The sequence below is a fragment of the Polypterus senegalus genome, chromosome 11, assembly GCF_016835505.1.
Source record: "Polypterus senegalus isolate Bchr_013 chromosome 11, ASM1683550v1, whole genome shotgun sequence".
Taxonomy (NCBI): Eukaryota; Metazoa; Chordata; class Cladistia; order Polypteriformes; family Polypteridae; genus Polypterus; species Polypterus senegalus.
In genome coordinates, this window is record NC_053164.1 from 49,439,043 (window position 1) to 49,460,488 (window position 21,446).

At 39.1% G+C, this 21,446-nt stretch overlaps 2 protein-coding genes across 8 annotated transcripts in view; one reads left to right on the forward strand and one right to left on the reverse strand.

The window, feature by feature from the left end:
- polr3d (polymerase (RNA) III (DNA directed) polypeptide D) overlaps window positions 1-5,704 on the forward strand; it is a 28,587-nt gene extending 22,883 nt beyond the window's left edge. Inside the window, exon 10 of one of the 2 annotated variants that reach the window (XM_039768580.1) lies at window positions 3,315-5,704. The gene's annotated coding sequence lies outside the window, so the exon portion shown is untranslated. Of the gene's footprint in view, window positions 1-1,220; window positions 1,963-3,314 lie in introns of those variants that run through there. The other variant, XM_039768579.1, reaches the window with a different exon arrangement.
- Window positions 5,705-10,514: 4,810 nt separating this feature from the next.
- Window positions 10,515-21,446, reverse strand: part of ank1a (ankyrin 1, erythrocytic a) — a 295,220-nt gene continuing 284,288 nt past the window's right edge. For 4 of the 6 annotated variants that reach the window (XM_039768574.1, XM_039768575.1, XM_039768573.1 and 1 more), the window contains 4 exons: window positions 21,173-21,256; window positions 20,495-20,650; window positions 20,169-20,264; window positions 10,515-15,368 (listed from right to left, as the gene is read on the reverse strand). In XM_039768574.1, coding sequence (XP_039624508.1) covers window positions 20,193-20,264; window positions 20,495-20,650; window positions 21,173-21,256 — 312 coding nt within the window. In that variant the 3' untranslated portion in view covers window positions 10,515-15,368; window positions 20,169-20,192. Of the gene's footprint in view, window positions 15,369-20,168; window positions 20,265-20,482; window positions 20,651-21,172; window positions 21,257-21,446 lie in introns of those variants that run through there. The other 2 variants (XM_039768576.1, XM_039768578.1) reach the window with 2 other exon arrangements.

The window sequence follows — 21,446 nt, forward strand, 5'->3', positions numbered from 1 at the left end:
GTAAACCCACCAGAAAAACATGCAAATGCAAGGCAGGCACGCCGCCGTGCCCCCATATGATTAATGCATGCTTTAATGCATTTCACCATGAAAATTATATTAAGTATTTATCTTAGCATTCTAAATGTTCAGAGAGCAGGAAGATCATGAAGTGAATGTATTCTTGCGGCGATGCTGCGGCCTCCTCTTAGTGCAAGAAGAAGTCAGTTTAAGAATCACTTAACACAAAGCATTTAATGTGATATATAACTTATGACGGGGTTTGAGAAAATCTAGTAAATTAAATATTCATTTTACGATGAAGTTTAGTTTACGATGGTGTACTTTTAATGACAAATTACGAGAATAAAGTCAACATGTCGTCACACTATTACACAGTACCCAGGTACATTACACTGTATTGAAAACGAGTATAACTTGGCCTGCAGTATTATCCAGTAGTATAGAAACAGTATTTACACATCTGACCTTTTAAAACTAAAGTTATCTCCAGGCGACGGACGTGACTCCTTTTTTTCGGCAAAAGTTCTTCTGTTCATCATGTTCAACTTTACTTTTAGTTCAGTTTCGGAATGCTCTCTGTCCATTTTCACCGCCCACTATTTGGTGATGTAGCAGTGAAAAAGCCCTAGTGCAACAAATCTGTGTTTAGCAGTGTAGCAGTGATAAAGGTCCCCACTTGAACAGTTTCCCGCTGCGCCACGTTCTGAACGTCGTTTAGGCAATTTAAACCGGTGTTGCGGTATAAGAAAAATCCATATCATAAAAAAAATAAACGGTTTTCAATATGAACTGGTATACCGCCCAGCACTACTACAGCAGTCACTCTTGTTTGGAATGGCCACAGGTTTCAGGAGGTTAGTGGATGGAGAAACTGGATCTGTCAAGGCCAAAGGTCACTTGAGTCACCAGAAATGCATGGTGGGAGTGTGAAATTCTCACAAGATTGAATTAATATTTCTGGCTTGGTATTAAAACTTTGACTAGTTAATGAAAACAGAATACACAATTTAAAAGGGGACACATTCAGCACAAGAAAGCTTGCCAGTCTTCTACGCCTGATTTCTCCAAAATAATATCAAATCAAGTTTAGAAGTTGAATGACATTAAATAAGAATGTTCATTGAGTAGTGGTCACTGAATTACTCTTTCCATATATACAGTATTTGTGTTGTAATTATTTTTACTTGGAATTTATTCATAATAGTTTTTTTTTACAGATTTGAGAACTTTACTCTGTCATGAGAATGAAAAATCTAAACATCCGCAAAACCAAAGAACCTGTTATTGATTTTCGCTGCACCAAATAGCCTCTCTGTCCAGTCGCTTTTTAAGGAGTGGAGGTAGAGGGGGGGTCCACATAAATTGGACTGACCTTGGAACACAGAGGAACTATATAAGTAAGGGCAGAGCAGGCTCTTCTTCCTTAGGACTGTGTTCCTTTAGTGTGGGAAGTGACATCCTTCACATCTTCTACAACTCTGATGGCCAGTGTGATTTGCTGTGCAGCAGTGTGCTGGGCTGGTAACATCACTTCAAGAGAAGCCTCCTGATTCAACATGCTCATTAAATGGCCAAGCTCAGTTATAGGACACACTCTGGACCACCTGGAGGTTGTAGCAAAAGAGATAATGAAAACAAAACTGCGTGTTGTGAACAATGCTGCACATTCTCTCTTTGACACAATAACAATGAGGACTATCAGACAGCAAGTTATTCAGCATAAGTGTGTCAAGAAACACTATGGGGGCTCCTTTATACCAGCAGGAATACGTCTTCATAATGGCTTGCTGCAACTGGGACTGCAAAGTCAGAACTTTTCCTTCTTTTGAATTTTCTTGCTTTATAGTCATTCTGGTGTGTGTATGACCAAAGTGTATGCTTTATTTATTTATTTAAAGACCACCTGTATGAAACCAAATTTTCCCCTTAGGACAAATAAAGTTCTATCTGTCTAATGAATGGTGAGCAGCCTGGCTCTTTGCTGTAGTGGCTAAGGGGATGTGTAGCTGCCTTTTCCCAAAATTACCAAAGTTCAGCAGCTCTAACTCAAAAAATGGGATTCAACAAAAGCCTGACGCGCAGAAATGATTCCACAGACAAAATGTTTGTTTTTAAAAGTTTAGTTAAGTTTCAAAATAAAACAGTTCATACAAAAAAGAAAATTAAAATAGCAAAAAGAGAAAAAAATAATGTTAAACGTTTAGTTCTAAGCTTAATCTTGTTACATCTCATATCGTTACTATTTACTTAACATTTCTGAACCATTTCAAAACGATTTTTCCAAACCATTTCATAACGGTCAGAAAACTGTCTGCTTCTCCCATCTCTGAGTAGAAAAATCTGTCTTTTAAGTCCCTATGTACTGGGACCTGTTCTAAACGCAACAGCTGAGCTATTATCACACTGTATCTCAGTTATAGCAAGAAGGTTCTATCTCTTACTAACTTATTGGGGGGGAAAAAGACTATACCATTTTCTATGACTATGGAAGAAATTTATATTCTATTCAAATTAAGCAAACATTAATATGAGTTTAACTCAAGACTTTAACTTTCTAAGATTGGCTCTTGCAAGATGATTTAAATTGGCCATTCAGTTTGCAGCTCTGACTGCTTCTTTATGACCCCAAACATGTTTAACTGACTAGGGATTTTATTAAATAACAAATCTAAAATAGTGCTATGCTTTCAAAAGGCCACAAGGTGGAGTGTCCTGTGACTTTTCCTCTTTTCTCAAGTTTTAATCAAGGACAGCATGTGTATGTGTGGAGCTGAGCTCCTTATTTAGATGGATGTTAACATTTAACTAACGAACCATAGTTTTATGTTGGTTAGGAAGTTCAGGATTTGTCTGTTTTTAAATTTGCTGAGGGGAGCTGTTGGTATTTTCCATTTCTTTCAGAATGCTGGTTACATTGGTCATCAAAGATTTTGTCACAGAACAACTTAGGGTTTCTTTAAAAGTACTTTTTAAAGCTGATTTAAGATGTGCACTCAAATTTTCTGTCACCTATAGTTTAAGTTATGTCTATTTTAGGCTGTGTATAAATCCTTATTGAGGTGTATAGTTCTTTTTTAAGTTACATTTGTAATTAAAATGTTATTGCTGTTTGTTAACATTTTATAATTTTCCAGAGGGGCATAAAATAAGCCTGCTGTGCTGGAGTTTGCAGGCTGTAAGACATGTGGACATTTTGTGGGAGGCACAACTCCCTGCCAGTGGGTGGTCAGATGTCAAAGTGTAAACATCTACTGTATATGTCTACAGCTTTAAAAATGCATTACTTAGATTCTCATCTGGACTTTTCCCAGGAGACCCTTCAGCGTTGAGGGATGAGCGTGGTGAACTGTTTCATGAGGACATTTCTGAAATGGAAATGTGATACCAAGGCAAGTGGAGTCCCAGTATGCATGCTGACTACTGCTGGACCCTTTAAGAGGGCAACCCTGAGGCCAAGAACAGCAGGACATTGTGCACTTCTACCTTTTTAGGTGAGAGGCTCCCAGCACGTGTAAAAATCTGTTTCATTGTGTATTACTTAAAATCCTTGTGTGATAAAATCTGATTAGCTGTTTAAATTAAGGACACAAATACTGCAAGATTCCCCAGCATTCCTATATTTAATCACGTGACAAAAGCCAAGTTGAATGTTATTTAGTGGTGTTAGAGTGGTGAGAGCACAAGGTTACAACTGACTCTCCTTTATGGAGGGCTGCTTCTAGTTCTTATTTCTAAAGAGAGCTTTGAGCTGTTGTAGTTTGGTTTTTGCCTTGTATGTCGAGACTGACTTTGTTTAGCATGTTTGTCAGATCCATTTATAAATGTCAAGTTTAGTAGCCATTAGGTTTCTAAAATTGTTCTGCTTGTTTTCACAATTAGAAGAAATCAGAAACTCGATTTGTGCAAAAATAGACCTTCACTCCATCATACCAGGCAGCACAAAGTCCATGTTAACCTGTGCCCCCCTTCTAGAATGGAGTAATATATATGCTGCATTGCAACACCCAGGAGCTCCTTCGTGTTTGTCCACACCAAGCTTGTCAGTGGACTTGCTGCTTAATTTGCAGAATGTGAAATGAATTCCTGGGATGGCCCTGCCTGCAGCTGCTTTGCCACCTCTGAAGCAGGAGGCCTCCTTTTACCAGCTCTGAGGGCATCGCCAACAAGAAGCGAGTACCTGAAGTACCTCCATTATCAATTCTGATGCCATATTTCGATGGCCTGTTAACAGGTGCTTTTTCTTGGAATGAGCTGTTGGGCTTGCAGCAGTTTGAGGTAATTTGGATTTGCCTTGAGTGCAGCTGTCACTTTAACTGGTGAATCCCATAAAGGGCAGAATTAACACCAAGCACTTAATTATTTTCTCCAGTGTTATTGATAAGTGACCTAGCATTTGAAAATGTCATTTTCTTTAAAATATTGTTTTCTCAAAATATCAATATGAAGTTTTCGGAACTGCTGAGTACTGACCACAAGTTTAGTCCTGGTGTCCACTGCAGCTGAAAGTTTTCATCCCAACCAACTTCTGCTTCTAAATGGACTAATGCCTTAGTTAACCTCTGTGGCATTAGCCCTGAGCGTGACTCAGGCTCTGAATTCAGTGTTAATACAGTTAAACCCATGTCAGACTCGGGGTGGCGTGTAATGATATGCTTTATGGTGTTTAGCCCAAATAATGCTCAAGGCAGAGTTGTGCTCCCAATTAGGGGTTGAAATAATGTCAGACTCCAGGAAGTCATGAATATTATGCATTCTTTCACTTTATGGTAACTCATCTAAATTAATTAGTCGGGCGGAGCCTTCAACATAAAACACATTGGCAAATGAAAGGCTTGTAAATCCAGCTTTGGCGCAAACAAAGAAACTAAACCTCAAAACTCAAAGCAAGTGACCGTGATGATGATGATGATGTTAATTGGTCATCAGACATAGCACCAGTTTCACTATCCATGTCATATGGCACTGTACTGTATGATTTTTTTTTCTTGTTTTTCTGTGGGGTAAACATAACGCAAAAAGCTGTTACTGCTCCATTTCTACAACTTAAAGTGGGTCTGCTAGTATTTTCTTGGAATGTAGCTTGGTTTTTAAGGTTGTCATGTTCAGCTTTTCCAGGTGTTCTGGTCATTAAAGGTGTCGTTCAAGTGGATCCTTTACTGGAGTAGCTGCGGCTTTTGACTTTCAGTGCTGTCTGTTGCTGTGTTTCGTAATTGTAGTTATTGGCCTAAAACTAAGAGAGCAAACGTCACAAAAAAAAGTTAATAGCTAACAAAATAATTTTACAGTTAAAGTTACAGCTGGAACATAAATATTTCTAAATGTCTTATGTATGTAAATCTCACACTTGGGTGTTTTCTCACTGAAAACCATGAAGTTTGTTTTCAGGAACCAATGAGCTATGTTCTTGTGTTCCCACTGCACAACAAACTGTAACATTTATGCAATTTATGACATGCAAAAAAGAGTGATGTGTTGCAAAGTGTGACATGATCGAGATACCCCTACCTTTAAAATGATTGCAAGTTTACAGGGGCTATTGTTTAAATGTAGAGCAAGGTGTGGCACTCCACCTTCATTGACATTTCACTAAAGTCCTACATTTACTACGATTACTACTATGGTTCCTATATTTGTGATCAACCAATGAACACAATTCATCATCTGTAAAAGACTCTCGAATAAGAGCTAAAAAAAAAAAAAAGCATCAGGAACTACGAATGGCCTGTGGTGGAAATACTAGAAACTCAGGAATCTTTGTTGCAAGTCCAGGGTTCCCACGGTGGGAAAGCACATAATGTAGCTCTTTTGTAAATAGATTGTTGCGTTTTGGGTTCAGACTTGCACAAGTAACACTCAGAAGAGTCCTTTTAAACACCCTTTATTTTTGAACTTGGAAGAATGATACTGCATGCAGTCTTTTAAAGGCACACCGCAACTGTGATAAACTTCTTCAGTCGTCCTGTAAATTAAAGGATTTCAAATGTGTCTCCATCAACGCAGTCATGCTCCATGAACGGTCTGCAAGAGCGGAGTTGTGAACCATTTGTGTTTGTACTGAAACAGTAATAAAGTTTTTTTATTAACTTGAGGTGTGAGACTTGTGGATCTGCTCCAACTGTTAATAACAGCAGACTGTCTGACGGTGGAACAACAAAAGTGAAGGGTGACTGCTCAAAAGACAAATAGCTGGAAATAAGGAAAAATGAGCAGCTAATCCAGCAACATGATGAATTCAAGGTGCAAATGATATGCTGATTGTCACACAGACTGAACTTGTGATGTACTGGGGCAGCCAGCCTTCTCAGCAACTATTAGGGGCCTCAAGGTGCAGCAGTGTGTTGCCCTTATTCACGATTGTCCCCAAGATGACAGTGCAATGGGGAACAGACCTCTTCCGTGTAAAACAGTTGAAGGTCTGAGAGTCTGTCTACCCCCGGTTATCTCCCACAGCACCACTTTTTGAAGAGGAGGTACTTGGGAAGAAGGCTTTCTAGGCCCCTGCTGGTAAGACTACACCTAAATGGTGCAATTGGGGTCACTTAAAAGTTCAGAGAGATCTTTCAGCACCTCGCCAGAAGATATGCATTGATGTGATGTTCTTCAGATAACAGGAGCTGATGACTGTGAAAGAAGAAAGGCTGCAGCTGCTTCAGTGTCAGACCTGCTAAGGTGCTTATCAGTAAAATTTGGAATAGGTAAGCAGAAAATCTAGAAAAGCAAAGTGAAAATCATGATGATGAAGAAAATCTTAAAAGAGCATGTAAATAAAACATGTAACACACAAATCCTTGGCACATTCTACTAAGAGCTGACGAAACTTAGTTTTGTGATTTGCACATTGACCCCCCGTCGTAGAAGCAGGGCATTCCCAGAGTACAGTACAACAGCCTCATGGGGTCCATGGCCGAGTTTGAGAGCCACTGCTTTAATGATGAAGTTCTTTTATATGCTGAGTGCACAGACAAGTAGACGAGTCGATAAACTCTTAATGTAACATAATATGGTGGAAGGTGCAGTAAGCTGCCTTCTGAAATTTTTCAGATAAGGAAGTCCAAAATCTGAAGGTGTGGTTGTTCTGCTGCCTAATCGTCAGAATTTTCCTGGACTCTAATGACCCTCAAAGCTGAAAGATTCATTGTAGGCTCATGACCCCCCATAATTGGGCTCTCGCAGGCTGGCCTGAAACCTGATTGCCTGTTAAAAATGAAGTTGTCCAGTTCCCGGTCTTTTCTATTATCTTTTCTTTCATCCCAAAGTCTCCATTTCTTTTTTTTTTTTTAATTTATTAAATTAAAGTTGAGTCCATGTTGAGGTCTGTCTTATGGTGTGGACTGAGAGCAATAGAAGGAGAGCAAGTAGAAGAAGGAAGTGATACGGTAAATGAGAGCCCAAAGCAGGCACTGCAGGACTCGACGATTAAACCTGTGTTAAGGCGCTCTCGGAGTATTGAGCTCTGAGTTGTGATGTTTCACCTTCCCACTTAAGTGCGTTCTTGTGGGTTACTGGTCAGACTTTCAGAGAAATGTGAGATTGCTTTTGATTTGTTACTTGGTCTGGAAAAAAAAGCAAATAAATAGCAAAATCAATGTATTAAATGTGTATCACTTCTCTGCAAATTCAGTTTGACAAAAAAAATAGCATTTTGTGCTGACCTGGTTATATGTTTTATTTTAAACAGCTGACAGAAGTGAAAGGTCAGCGCCACGTCACAATTCAGACTATTCAATTAGCTTGGTTTTACCGAATTGTCCGGGTTGTATTTCTGAGTTACTAGAATGTTCACATGGAATTTCCAACTGTCCGAGAGCACGTGAACACAGCATAAATCTTGGCTCCCACCTTTTGAATAATAAGAAGATGATGACGACAACAACTAAGCTCCAACCAGGACAGACTACAAGTGGAAAATTTGAGTTTCGAGAACAGCGAGGGTGACCTTATTTCTGTAAGGTCACACATGACATACAGCAGCTCCTTTTGTCCACACTATTCTTCTTTTTTCAATAAACTTTCTACACTCATGTGCTGTCAGGATGTTGCTGAACCGAATTTCTTCTGCTGATTTTTGGCCAGCTCATTTCCAAAGAGTGAATGGGAACAAAAAAAAAGATGAGTCTGACAAACAACAGGAGGCCATTTAGCCCTTTAGGCTTGTGTGGTCTGCTAATTCCTAAGCTGTTCCACTGTTACCTCCAGGCTCTTTTTAAAGGTCTTCAAGAGTTTCATTTCTTTCTTTCACTTCCATGCTTGTGTTGAGTTGTCACAAGGAGATAAAACTATTTCAGGGTTTGTTTACAGTTTTATTGTCTGCTCATCTTCAGTTTAGTTGGTTCAAGACATTCCTGTGGTCCTCCAGAGCTTAGCTTGTGCACCCACTTGATGGCCAATTCAAGTCACCCACCCCAAATCTGCCATCACTTTCTGTCTGTATGATAGACACAACTCTCATACTGTTAGGGCCATAAATGATTTTGCCTTGGCCATTGAAAGTTACCTCCACCAGTGAATTTTGTTGCCGAGTTAGTAAATTCTATAGCACCTTAGCTTGACTGGGTGGAAGACAAGACGTCTCAAAATTCACTGAAATTCTAGTAGGTGTTGGACCCATCCATTGATTTTTACAAAATCCCCATGTCCAGTGGCAACACTGGATTTGAGCCCAGACTAGACGAATTCCGGCACAAGCACTTACTCATAAGCACATGGGAGGAGAACCGTACGGACATGGGATTTGAGCCCAGGACTTGGAAAATGAGTGGAAGCAGCATTCACCAGAGTGCTCTCCTCTTGTCCATCTGTTTTCTTTCTAAAGCTTCTCCCATGAAGGAATAAACATTTTAAATAAGGAAAGCTGCTTATTGCCTCAGTTTTTACCCAAGGCAATCTATTTTAAATCTAGTTTCTTGTTCCTCAAATATTTGTCCCTTCATCTTGTAGATGTAGTCCATCTTGTTGGAAAAGAAAAATGTTTACAGTGAAAGACATTCCTGTGACTGAGGAAAGAAACATTTCCTTGTTCCCTCAATGCCTTCATTCATGCTATATTATGGCTGGATGTTAAGTTCTGTTCCTGTAGTTTTTCTTCCTGGATTTCTGGGATGATCACCGTTTTTATTTTGCCGCTTAGCTTGTTTTGAGGTTCTCTGTGCAAGGAATATGCACTTGTCTTTCTCATATCATTTGTTCCAATATGAACTATAAGCAGAGGATCTGCACCTGCCCTGGCCAGTATATGGTCCACTTTTTAGGGTCCACAGGGGACTCTCACTCCTGGTAAGCAGCACACTGTTGTTGACTCCCACTGTTGTTGACTGGTATTTCCCTCCTTTGCCATTCATTCACTTACTTTAACTTGAATGCAGAGTTTAAAACATTCCAACTTCAGCCAGACACCCAACCCCCCTAAAAAATCACTAGCCCATCTTCCTGTACGGGGCAGGGGTTGGCTGTTCATTTTCATGTACGGCTTTGTTAAATTGTATCAAGTCACGTAGCAAAGCAATGCACAAGGCCATCTTTGTTTAAATTCTTTATTAATTTTTGTAAATTATTTCAGCTGGTGTAGAGGGTAAAATGATCTATACATATTTTTATTTTCAGAATGAATCTGATTAAAAGGCTCTTCTTTCATAACAATAGAAAAAGAAATTAAATCAATTTAAAATTCCTACAAAGCATTTATTTGACATGTCTCCTGCATTCTCCATGAACCTACTTTCTTGGAAGCTAAGTTGCTAAGTACAGCCGTAACATAGCTCTAAGTCCTGGATAGCAAGTAATAGTGCATAGGCATTCTAATTAAATAGATCTTATATATTTTATATATGTGTATGTACATAGGCACACATACATACACACATATACTGTATATATATTTATACATATATAGATAGATATAGATAAACTTTAAAATGTATTTTTTTTCTGTGCATGTGCGTAGAAGCATTCCTTAGTCAAGAATAATATACTATTGCATTAATTAAACTTCAAACCATTCTACAGTAGTATGTTTGCTATAATTTGTTTCAATATTTGTACATAAACTTTTCTCTCTTATTTCATAAATATCCATAACAACAGAAACCCTCTGCCCTTTGTTCCCAAAGTGTAGCCTCCTCTCATGCTGAAGAGATGTGTCATTTGTAAAAGTTAAAGGGGTTCCCACTCCAAACCCCTCACCCCTCAGAGCTATATGCTGGGCCCACTGGCCCCCCATCCCGCCCCCAAGCCCTTTTGCAGGTAAACCTCCTCATTGGTTTCAAGAATTGAAAGCCCCACATTGTCTTTTTCTGTTCAATAGGCGTAATGAGAAAAATTGTGTAAACTGCTGAACGAGTTAGGAGCAGCAATGAGTAGAGCCTCAAGTCCGACATGGCTGGCACGATGGTTCAGCTTCCTTTAAAATTTTCAGCTGCTGTTTGAAGTTCTGGAGACGTTCGATTAACTCCTTTTGCATATGGAGTTACTAAGACCGAGGACAGGCATCCTCTGTGAACTCTTTGTACTGTAAAAGGGGACAAGACACTCAATGAATTATATCCTGTTTAATTCAATTCAGCGGTCCCTCCAGCCCAGTGACAGGCGTGTCAGACAGTCTTGGGCTTTGATCAAGATGTGTGCTTTCCAGCTCGCCATCCACGGCCACCCTCCCTTTCACAAATGGTTGTGATGTTAGAACTATCAACGTGAAACCAAATCTCACCATCTCCTGCACTTCAACACTGCAATACCGTCGGTGCATAGTCGCATCTGTAGAACGCAAAAGAGCAGAAAGGAGTTTACCCAAAAATATCACAGCCAATGAAAATTGAGGTATTAGAAAAAAGCAAAAAAAAAAAAAAATCATCCCAGAAACCACTAAAGTCCAGTATTCACATTAAATTTCCTTTTTGACTTCTGTAGTAAAGTTCAATCCCAACCTTCTTTTAAATATTCATGAGGTCCTTCTCTTCATGTTGCTTTCCTAATGTTTCCTAGATGGTGTAATTGTTACTGGAGTGCTGCCAGATAAAAGGGAACATCTGGTCAAAGCTGCTGCTGCCGTCAGCCCTCCAGGGCCAAAGATCAAGAGCGAGTTTATGGTGGCGGTGCAGTACCCCCTGCTGTTTTAATCAAATCAGAGTACAAACTCCGTGATTCTATATTAACTTGATACTGAACCATAGGCTCGAGTACTCACAGGCAACTTTTGGTTTATCACTGGCTTCATTCAGTTTATGGTGATCAGGGACTGGCACTGCTAGATATAAGGCAGGAACCAGTACTGGATGGGGTGCCTTTTCAAAGGATTCACTGCAGCCCAAATTAGAGCCTCTATTCAATGCGACTGTGCGTCTTTCAATTTTAGAGAAAACTGGAGAACTTTGTGAACATGAAATGCAGATGGCATGTCAGCCGGGATTGCAGTCGGGCCTGAGCACTGTGAGAAACGTGCATGAATACAGGAATAAGTTGGCAGGCTTTACAGCGATGGTGAGTGGACTGGGATCTGAATACAGAACTCCAGACTTCTTCCATTCTGTCCCTAATTAATTAAATAAAGGAAGAAATGGATGGCAATCAACGTGATGGATTCTTTAATGCAATGTAGAACAAACAACCCACACGCTCTTACTGCATGGTTAACACAAGACACCCCAGACTATTAATGCACTGCTGGAAAAGAATGTTTGCTTTTATTTATTGTCACAGCATTTCTTTAATAGATCCTGACAACTTAATTTCTCCGTCTCCGCCCCTTCTCTGCCAGCCATGGAGGAGCCTGAAGGCCTGGAAGATCAGACTGCATGATAACATTGGTGCCAGTTGCTTGAACAGAAAAAGACCGATCTTCAGAATTGAAATTCCTTCATTACAAAGGAAATTTAAGCCCATCTTGCATTCAGCTACAAAATAAAAGCTTATTGGCCGTGTAACGTGAGTTACAGAAGGCACCTGAAGTGCCACTTGGTGTTTAGTATTCTGCATAAATTGTATTGAAACCTACAAATCCAACTCTGTGTGACAAAGCAAAGAGTCTAGTAAAATACGTAATTGCTGAATGGATTCTATTTCCACTTTGGCCATTTCACGATTTTCCTAAAATGCCAATGAGAACTGCAAGCTGCTTACACTACCAAGGTTAATTAGTTTTGATGCCCCCCTCCTCAGCTTATGATGCATCTCTGATCTCTACTCCCCATCTGTCAGATCATAAGGCTGTTTAAAATAACTACTAAAAAAAGACAATCTTTTTGCACCTTCTGTTTTTTGCTGATTGTGCTAATCTATGCTCGTCACGGGTAACAGAACTTGACTAGCTTAGGGGAACCTCACTCCATTTTACCTCTACATTAAAAGAGGAAAATAATAATATTAAAAAAAAGATATTCAAACAGATAACTTAAAGGAAAAAGAAAGAAAACAAAAAGAAAAAATATCCTCTGGACTGAGGAAAAGCTCCAAGAAAATTATGGTCAGTGCAATTTTTTCTTGCCTCCTTGGAGGACATAATATAGTGCCATCTTGGCTTTTTGTTAAACCCCAGTTGAGACTCTTGCTTGGTTTAATTAAGATGGTTTGAGGGTGCATTTTCTTTTTCTCTGCAATGCAAGAAAAACAATCAGCACTCAAAATAAAAATAATTTCTGTTTCTTGGCAGAATGCTGGATTGTGATCCAGTCTTTCTCTTCCTCCTTAGGAGTTCCTGATATTTTGCACTCCTCTAATGGAAGTTCTTCCTGATGTACTTTGTTTCGGTAACCCTGTAGCCATCATTATGCAGGTGGGAATGGTGGTTATAGGGGGCTAAAGATATTCAGATTATCTGGATAAGGGTTCTTTGACTTGCCCCATTTGCAGTGCTCTTCATGTTATCTACAAAATAGAACTGTGCATCAGCAAACCTCAGTTAAAAATGCCTAATATTTTGTTTACTATCATTCTCCGATATTAAGTCCCTGTTACCCTCAAACAGGTCATAAATAAATTTGAGAAAGGAAAATTTGTTCTTCTTTTACTTAAAAAAGTTTGCTTTGCCATACAGCACCCACCTCCAGTGTTGGCTCACCAGACCCAGCACTGGTCTGCAGGCTCCAGATGGTGAGAGTAGGTTTTCGAGTTTGTATTTTACTGTTATATTTAGCTGCCCCTCTTTCCTTACCTTTTTTACTTTGCTTTTTTTTTCTTTTTTTTTTTTTGGATGAAAAAGCCCTGACTGTGTCAAGAATGGAAGCACAAGGATGAAAAGTGCAGGGATTTCCTACATATTATTGCTGTGAAAAAAAAAAACCCAACCCAAAAACAGTATTCAGGCCAAAAGCTCAGCAGATCAGTGTGAGCACGATGAGTGGTGTAGCAACTCATCCCCTCTCCCTGACCACGGTCCCCCCTGCTCCCTATGGGTCGGTCCAGCATCCTGAATCACAGTAGTGGGGTCGATATGATCTGCGGTCACAGTGCTTGATTGCTGCAGTTGCTGTTACCAGCTGACTCCTGAGTCTGGACACATCTGGCCTTTTTTGTTTGTCTTCCTTAACCTTTAAACAAAGCTCAAAATGGGCAAAATGATTTACTACAGATAGGCATCATGGCAACAACTGGGTGTACTTGCAGTGTCCCATTAGATGCAGCAGGAGGATAGACGTAGTCTGCCATGCAAGTGACATTTTAGACAATTAGAAGTCATGCATTTTTTTTTTCTTATTGTAACACATTGCAAGTCAAAGGACTCAGAGGCTCCTTAAAAACAACTCTGTTCAGGTAGGAGTTCTGGGGAGTGAAAAATAATTGAGCAACCTGGCAGGAATCAGGAAGAAAGCACCACCGCCCATTCTGTCTGTGGATACAAATACAGCAGCCTCAGACATTCTGGGTTAGGAGGCTGTGGAAGACAACTAATACCTTGAAAAACAGCATAGTGAATAAAGAAATAGATGGAGATTCGGTCCACTTAGCTCATCTCTGCCCTCAGCATATTTAACTTTTTAAATACTATGTTCATACAAAAAATTATCCAGCATTTGTGATACAATCAACAGGAAACTTTGATATAGTCATATGATCCAGTCTTAAAATTATATCAGAAGTGTAGTAAAAAAAAAAAATAAAGCCAAAACGGCTCCAAAAGCTCCACATGGAATATTTGCAAATGTTATCTTAACACCAAGTATTTGTGCCTCTGGTTTGGGAAGGTCAGCTCCCGTCCGATGTCTACACTTAAGCATAATAGCTACATTGGCCATAGTAGAACATCAGATCATGCTGTGCTGCTTTCCTAAAAGTAGAAAACTCTAGGATAACCCATTAAAAGCAACATCTGTTTGGGTAAAATATAAAAATCAAAAATTTGACTAGGAGATGACATCAGAACAGCCATGGACGTGTCCAATTTAAACATTAGATAAAGCCAAGTTGTGTTGCTCTCTCATCACATTTGTGTGAGAGCGAAACTACAGGATGTAAAAGGCAGAGTTAGTATAGCCAAAACTGTAACAACTTAATGATTCTGTTTCCAGTGAAGAAGTCTTTCAGCTGATAACCTTCTTTCCTTCCCTATCCTGTCAGGAGGTGCCTAAGAGATTAAGGAATGGTGTCCTTTTTTTTATAGTCAAGAGTCTCGATAAGGAAGATGCAAGGGCAGACTACGAATTTCCTCAGCAATCCCAAAATAAGAAAATGTTTAAAGGGAAGGTTTAGATTTCCAACCCCAGCCCCTCGATTAACAAAATGAATGTCCCAGGTTTCAATTGAAAAAATGATTTCAGGGAAGACATAACAGCCTATTAAGCAGAATCCCATCCTCAGCACCATCCCCCTATTTGTATGGGATCCAATGTTTTTCTTTTTGACGGCCAAATATTAACCAATATTGAGTACTATGAAAACACTCGTAACAAGTGGTTGACAGACAGGATTATTCTGTTCCCAAAAGGCAGGTGTAAGGGCCTTTGAGTGGCTGGACACAACACCAAAGAGCTGGCTACTCGAGGCATGGGAGGACTTCTCATTTATTAAAATGGTCCTAGAATCTCCCCACCACCCCTACCCTTCTTCTCACAGTCACACGCACACACACGCACACATACACACACACACCCTCAGGCATTGGGGTATTAAATGTCATGCTTTGGCAGTCTGTCATGCTGATGCAGGATACAGGAAGCTCTCTTTTGGTAAAGAATTCATGCCTCTAGCCTATTTAAAAAAATAATATAACAAAACTGTAAGCAGATCCTGATTCAGCTTGTCTATATTTCTCTTATTCTTCTTGGATTGTTTGTTTATTTTCCCACTCCTTCATTTGTTTGGGATCTTCCTATTTTCTCCACTTTGTCCAAAAATCACATTGTTTGTTCTGTCATTTATTTAGGGGTGGATGTGATGTCCTGGAAATATAAAAAAAAAGAGAAGAGTCATGAAAAATGGGATCATGTGTGTTGCAGTCAAATGTCTGCCCGCTAACTGCTACAACCTAAAGGGCACCCATAGGTTGCCAAACAGTGCCTTCTTAGATCCAAGCATGCCATCACATGACATGTGGCATCTTTGCTATTGTTTCAGAAACATAAAGGGCTATTTATATTGTTTTAGATTGGGGAAAACAGTCAGTAGCTTTAGTGAGGACTACCATATTTCTCTGTTATAAGCCATTGGTTATGGGATTTGTAAAAGCACTGTTAATAGTTGTGATCCCCCATCTTTTGGAATGACACATGTAATGTACTATATTTTTATTACTAAAAATGTTTGTGATGTGCCATCTATTGCAGTGACAGAAAAATAGCAACTGGATGGACACACAGACAGCCACACGGACACTTATCCCATTATTAAGGTAGATTGTAAATGTTGTGTTAATACAGATACCTTGGTAACAGCTGGTGTTCAATATACCTGATTCTGTGTTTAAGGGTCATGCGTTTTAAGCAGTACTAGTAGAAGCAATGTTACACGTACAGAGTCCAGGGAAAGACTTACTTGCATGCTCAACTAAAATGCAACTTGTTGACACTCCTGATGCCAATGATAAATAATACTTTTTAATTTTTGTTGAAGGGCAGATTATATACAATTTGTGTGGCTGATATTTGCTTCTTCTTACTCTTTTCCATTTACTATTATAATGGGTGCTAGACATTAAAAAGCCTGAACTTATTCTATAAAAATGTTACTGGGTGGTTTCTGAGGTTGCCATTTACAAATTTATACATTCTTCAAGCTCATCATTCCAATATAAGGGCAGAGAAGACCACAGTTTATCATGGCTATACTGGGAGTAAGGAAGAAACCTTCTCAAGATGGGATGGCAGGCTGCTCCAGGGCCAGATAATTTGGTTATCAATAAATCTAACCTTCATGTTTGTAGATCGTGAGGTGAAACCGAAGAAAGTCCAAGCACACATGAGCAGAACATGCAGATTGTTTAAAGACAGTGGCAAGCAGCCAGAATTATATTATTAATTATAGGCTACTTTTTGGGGTCCCAGAGCTCAACCAGATTTACACCTTTGATAACTTCCTGATTAAAAAATATATATAAAAAAGGCCAATTTATTTTTTAATTATACCAAAATTGGAAACACATTAATGTTTAGCAAAATACAATTAACACATATTGTTTTCAGGTGAAATTGTAAACATATCCTAGTTGAAGAAGCACTATAAACTTTGTGACTTTAGACCTTGCCCCATACGGAAATAAATTATGGTTATGCATCAGTATTAGGAAGTGTTGTGGATCACCAGGAGGTAATGGTGAAGGAGAGAATTAAAACAAAACTGAGTGCCATTATGAACAATGCTGCACATCCTCAATCTGACACACTAAACATGAGGACTTTGAGCCAACAAATCATTCAGCAGACGTGTGTCAAGAAATGCTACCGGGGCTCCTTTATACCAACAGCAATACGTCTGCATAATGGCTCACTGTGACAGCCAAGTCAGAACTTTTCTTTCTTTTTAGTCAATTTTAGTCAAGTGTGTTCAGACCAAAGTGTGTGTATATTTACTTATTTATTTAGCTACCTATTTATTAAAGCTTCTATAAAAAACCACACATTTCCCCCTGGGGACAAATAAACGTTTTCTTTCTTTCTTTCTTTCTTTCTTTCTTTCTTTCTTTCTTTCTTTCTTTCTTTCTTTCTTTCTTTCTTTCTTTCTTGTCTGCCTGTCTAATAAATGCTGTTCAGAGCACTGCAGCCTATACTGCCAGTGGCCAGCAAAATAAGAGAAGCTGTCTTAGATGAGACTAGAGCCAAGTCACAGGACCTGACTTAACATCCTGTGATGTGGGAGGTAACTTTATTGCCATGGGCAGCACTGAATTTGATATTAAAAACCTTTCTTGGTCAGCTGTCTAAGCTCCAGTTGAGGATCACAAGGGAGTGAGATGAGCGTAGAGTGGCACATTTTGAATGTCAGAAGGAGTAGATGAAAAAAACAAAAAAAACTAAATCAGTCTCACACAGTCCTCTAGATGGGATACCAGTCCATCAATGGTTAGGATCATTCTGGGCTTTAGAGATGACATTTGGCCTGGGAGGAAAGCCATACGAAGTGTGCAGAATCAGAATCCAAGAATAATCACAAATAACTGATTGTGAGACTGATTGTTTGGGCCGATAAAGAGCCTAAGATGCAGCTGGAAGTCAATTCCAATTAAACTGGTAAACTTCAATTTTTTGTACAAAACTAAATGCAGTAAGGCTTTGTAGTAATTCTACTCAATGCTCATGAGTAAACTGAAATCAAGAAGAATGTGAATCAGAGACCAAAGTATTTAAAGCTATTGGCCTATCAAGGTATAGCGTGTCTCAGAGCAAATGGATTTGTATTCAGTTTCAGCGGACTGGAAGTCTAGAGGTTTTTATACACATGCATTTTTATAGCAGGAGCTCAGGGGGGTGTAGTATTTTTGTTAGAGATATACAGAGAATCAGAGGTGGGGATTGTTATTGGGTGGTTTCTGAGGTTGCCATTTACAAATTGCACTAATGTATGTGGCTTCAAGTACAATGCTCAATCCTCTATGCAATACAGCAGAGAGTAACAAATATTTTTAAAGAATTCTTTGTCACAGAGTGACTACTTGGGTCCCTTTATGGGGATGAAAGTAAATGGAAAAACAGATGGTGTGGTGGTTCAAAGCCAAGAAAGTAATATTCCTGTCAGCTTCTGCATTGGCATCAACACCACAGGCAGAGGTGGACAACCGATCCTGAACATCATTACATCCATCAATATATCCAAAAAGGAGACTCCTTCCCTCCCACAAATGTCTCTTCAACCCAGAGCCTAAAATGACTGTTTGATTGCAAAGGGAAGTCACAATGCACTCATGAGAAAACCAAGTAAAGGATAAAGCGACTGTCAGCTGTGTGCATGTGAACCTTACTCCTTTACCCCTCTCCTAGTTCTTCTAATAAATGGGGAACCTGTTTTGGTCCCCAAATCTTTTCCAGTGCATTTTGAAAATGTATTTATAGCTGATATTCAAAGGACTAATGCGAAAAGCGTAATTTGAGGCCTTGGAGTCTGCAGTAATGGGTTAAAATGGCTGCCTTCAAACTCTTGGGTTTTGAATTCCATTTGAGCAGGTGTGGAGTTTACACATTCTCTTCCTGGCTGCATGGGTTTTCGTTAGAGATCTGGTTTCCTCCTACAGTCCTTGCACAGAATGTCAGGCTGCCAGTGGATGTGAGTGGAGCAGACTGAACAGCTTCTTTTTTTGGGATTAGGTATATTGATGACCCTGTTGTTGGCAGGATTACTCACTAATCACTCTTTTCATGTTTTTATAGCATATAGTGTATTTGTGCTCTTATTGCTGACAATATCATATTTATTGAGTGAATTGAAATGCTTTCAACAGGCTGGATTTTTTTATATACAGTAACTGCTTTAAACAAAACACCTCATTGATTAATAGTGTTGGAGAATGTTACTTGTAAAAGTAACTTAGTTATTTAACTTATTACTGACAGAAAAAATAACCCATTATGTTTTATAGTTACCACCAAATGTAATGCATTACAAACGATATGTTACTTTTTCTTTTTTGTAGGAAAACCTGCACATTTCACTGCCCAATATTTGTTACTAAACCCTAAGCTAAGCCCATGTGTAAACCTTGATGAAAATGACCTGTGGTGCAACAAAATGTAGTAATTTTTAAAAAAATGTGTATTGTGCTTTCATTCATGTCCAAAGATTGTGTGTCATAACTAAATGCAAAGCAAACCTATCTTAGTAGCAGTCTGAATATACTACATTTCAGTTTGAGACCACACCTTAATCTTGCCAAAACTAAATGTAATTAAATGACCAATCAATGTCAAAATATGTTACTACAACCTCTCATTTCATTGCTGGACCCAGGACATGCTAAAAGACCACAGACGCTGGCCTCTTCAACACTGGGAGTTTTGAATTGTGGCTATCCTTAACCTTTCAATGCTCTAAATTGCTGTATACTCTGACAGCACCTGGAAAAAATAACCTAGAGCACCTCAGTTACCTGAGATATTCACTCCTGGCCAATTTTATCAGGCGGTCTTCTAACAAAGGCTGACAGTGGATTTGTATTCTGAAGAAGTCTTAGGTGCTAGCTAGTTTTAAATTGATTTTTTGTGTGATGAATGATTTCTGTTGTTGTTATGGTTATTGTATATGTTGTGGATTTTTTCACAGAGTGGTTTCCAACATGGAACCAGGTTCATCTGTGGAGGTAATATTCTCTGTTGGACACAATAGCCCTCCATTCTGAGGCTGCTGGCTGAGCCGGGGAGAAGCTCATCCCCAATTTGTGAAGCACTAAAGTTGTCGGGTTTTGATTGTGAATATTGTATAAGAAATAAGAAATACAGCCTTAGGACATTTAAACAAAATACAGTGAATTTGTCACCATGGTAGAACAAAGTACAGGAAAATGTTTGAGGGATTATTGAGTTAGTGGCAGAGGGCACAGTTATAATTACTTCAAACATCTTACTGACTCTGCTGCACAAATCTCTCAGTTTACTCCTACCAAAATAATATAAGCACCAAATATATTGTATTCAAACGGCAGTTCAGAAGGAAAATAAAGCATCAAATGTTAGTAAAGAAGATTTGAAAATCTGCAAAGACTAGATAAAATCTCTGTGCATTCAGGATGGGATGGCATGCAGAACACAGAAGGGTACCTGGTCTGTTTGTCCGCCTGTGCCTCACTGCTTTACCCGTCTCACACTGGCACACTTCACAATTTGAGCACCTTTCTTTCCTTCCTTTACCTCAGACTAGGAGGGTAGGGTGGACAGACAGGAGCCAAGGCAGTGAAGGTGATGAGTAGAGAAAGGGAAAGAGATAAACAGACAAATAGAAACAAAGGAAAAAATGCAAGTCAGAAATGAAAAGCCAGAAAAATAGGGTTAGCATTCTCTTTAGCAGTTAGTAGAGCAAATATCAGCCATTGTCTGAAGTTCAGAGCCGCCTCACCTCTGCATGCCCATTGATATCATGGCCTCACCTTGTTGCTGTTATCCCGCCTTAGAATGGCATAATTCATCAACTGCTCAGCTTCTGCTTCAAGCTCGGCTGGCTCCTGCAAGGCACCTTCTATACTAACTTCCTTTTCCTCCGGTTCATTTGAAGTTTTCACAGTTCGCACCACCTTTCGCACAATCTGAGAATACAGTACAATAAGAAGTATTTAGGTCTACACCTAACAAACATGGAACTCTGAAACAAAGAGGTCAGTTAATTGAAATGAGGCAGAGGTAGGTGATGAGCTGGTGAAGTCAGAAGTAAAAGGCTTGTAGACTGTAAGGACCAGCATGCACAGAATGATAGCTTTAATCATGGCAATTGTGGCATGAGGAGGCCAAACATTTTGAGATAATAAATTGCACATTTTGATGTCAAAACACCAGAACATGTAGGCTAGAAACATTATAAACATCACTGTATAGATGATGTCAGGTTTCAATTGGCAAGTTATACTGGTTAAGAATCCATAATTTTTGATAATACATTGAAGATTGTAAGCACTAATAAATAGTTAACAATGACCACAAGGTTGAACATGGTAAAGGTTAATTATTTTTTTTAATCTACTCGTTAAAGGAATATTAGACCTGCACAAATTGTAAAGTACAAGCTTCTCTTAGAGAATTAGACTGCACAGACATAGATTTATTGTTCTTACCTTTTTGGTGACGATATTCCCATGTTCGTCAGTGAATTGCTCCTCACTAACCTGCTCCTCTGGAATGTCCTCCACTTCATCTCCCTAAAACAAACAGAAAAGTGTCATAGTTCTGTTCCTTCAAATTCAGATTCCTATTCATACTTCTAATTAACAATTTATTTGTTCTCTTAACTATCACAAATTGTAAAAAAAAATGCCAGCCCTGGCTACTGGATTCTGGACTGTAAACTAACACACTTTCATACTGCCCTGGAAGAGCCAAGCAAAATGA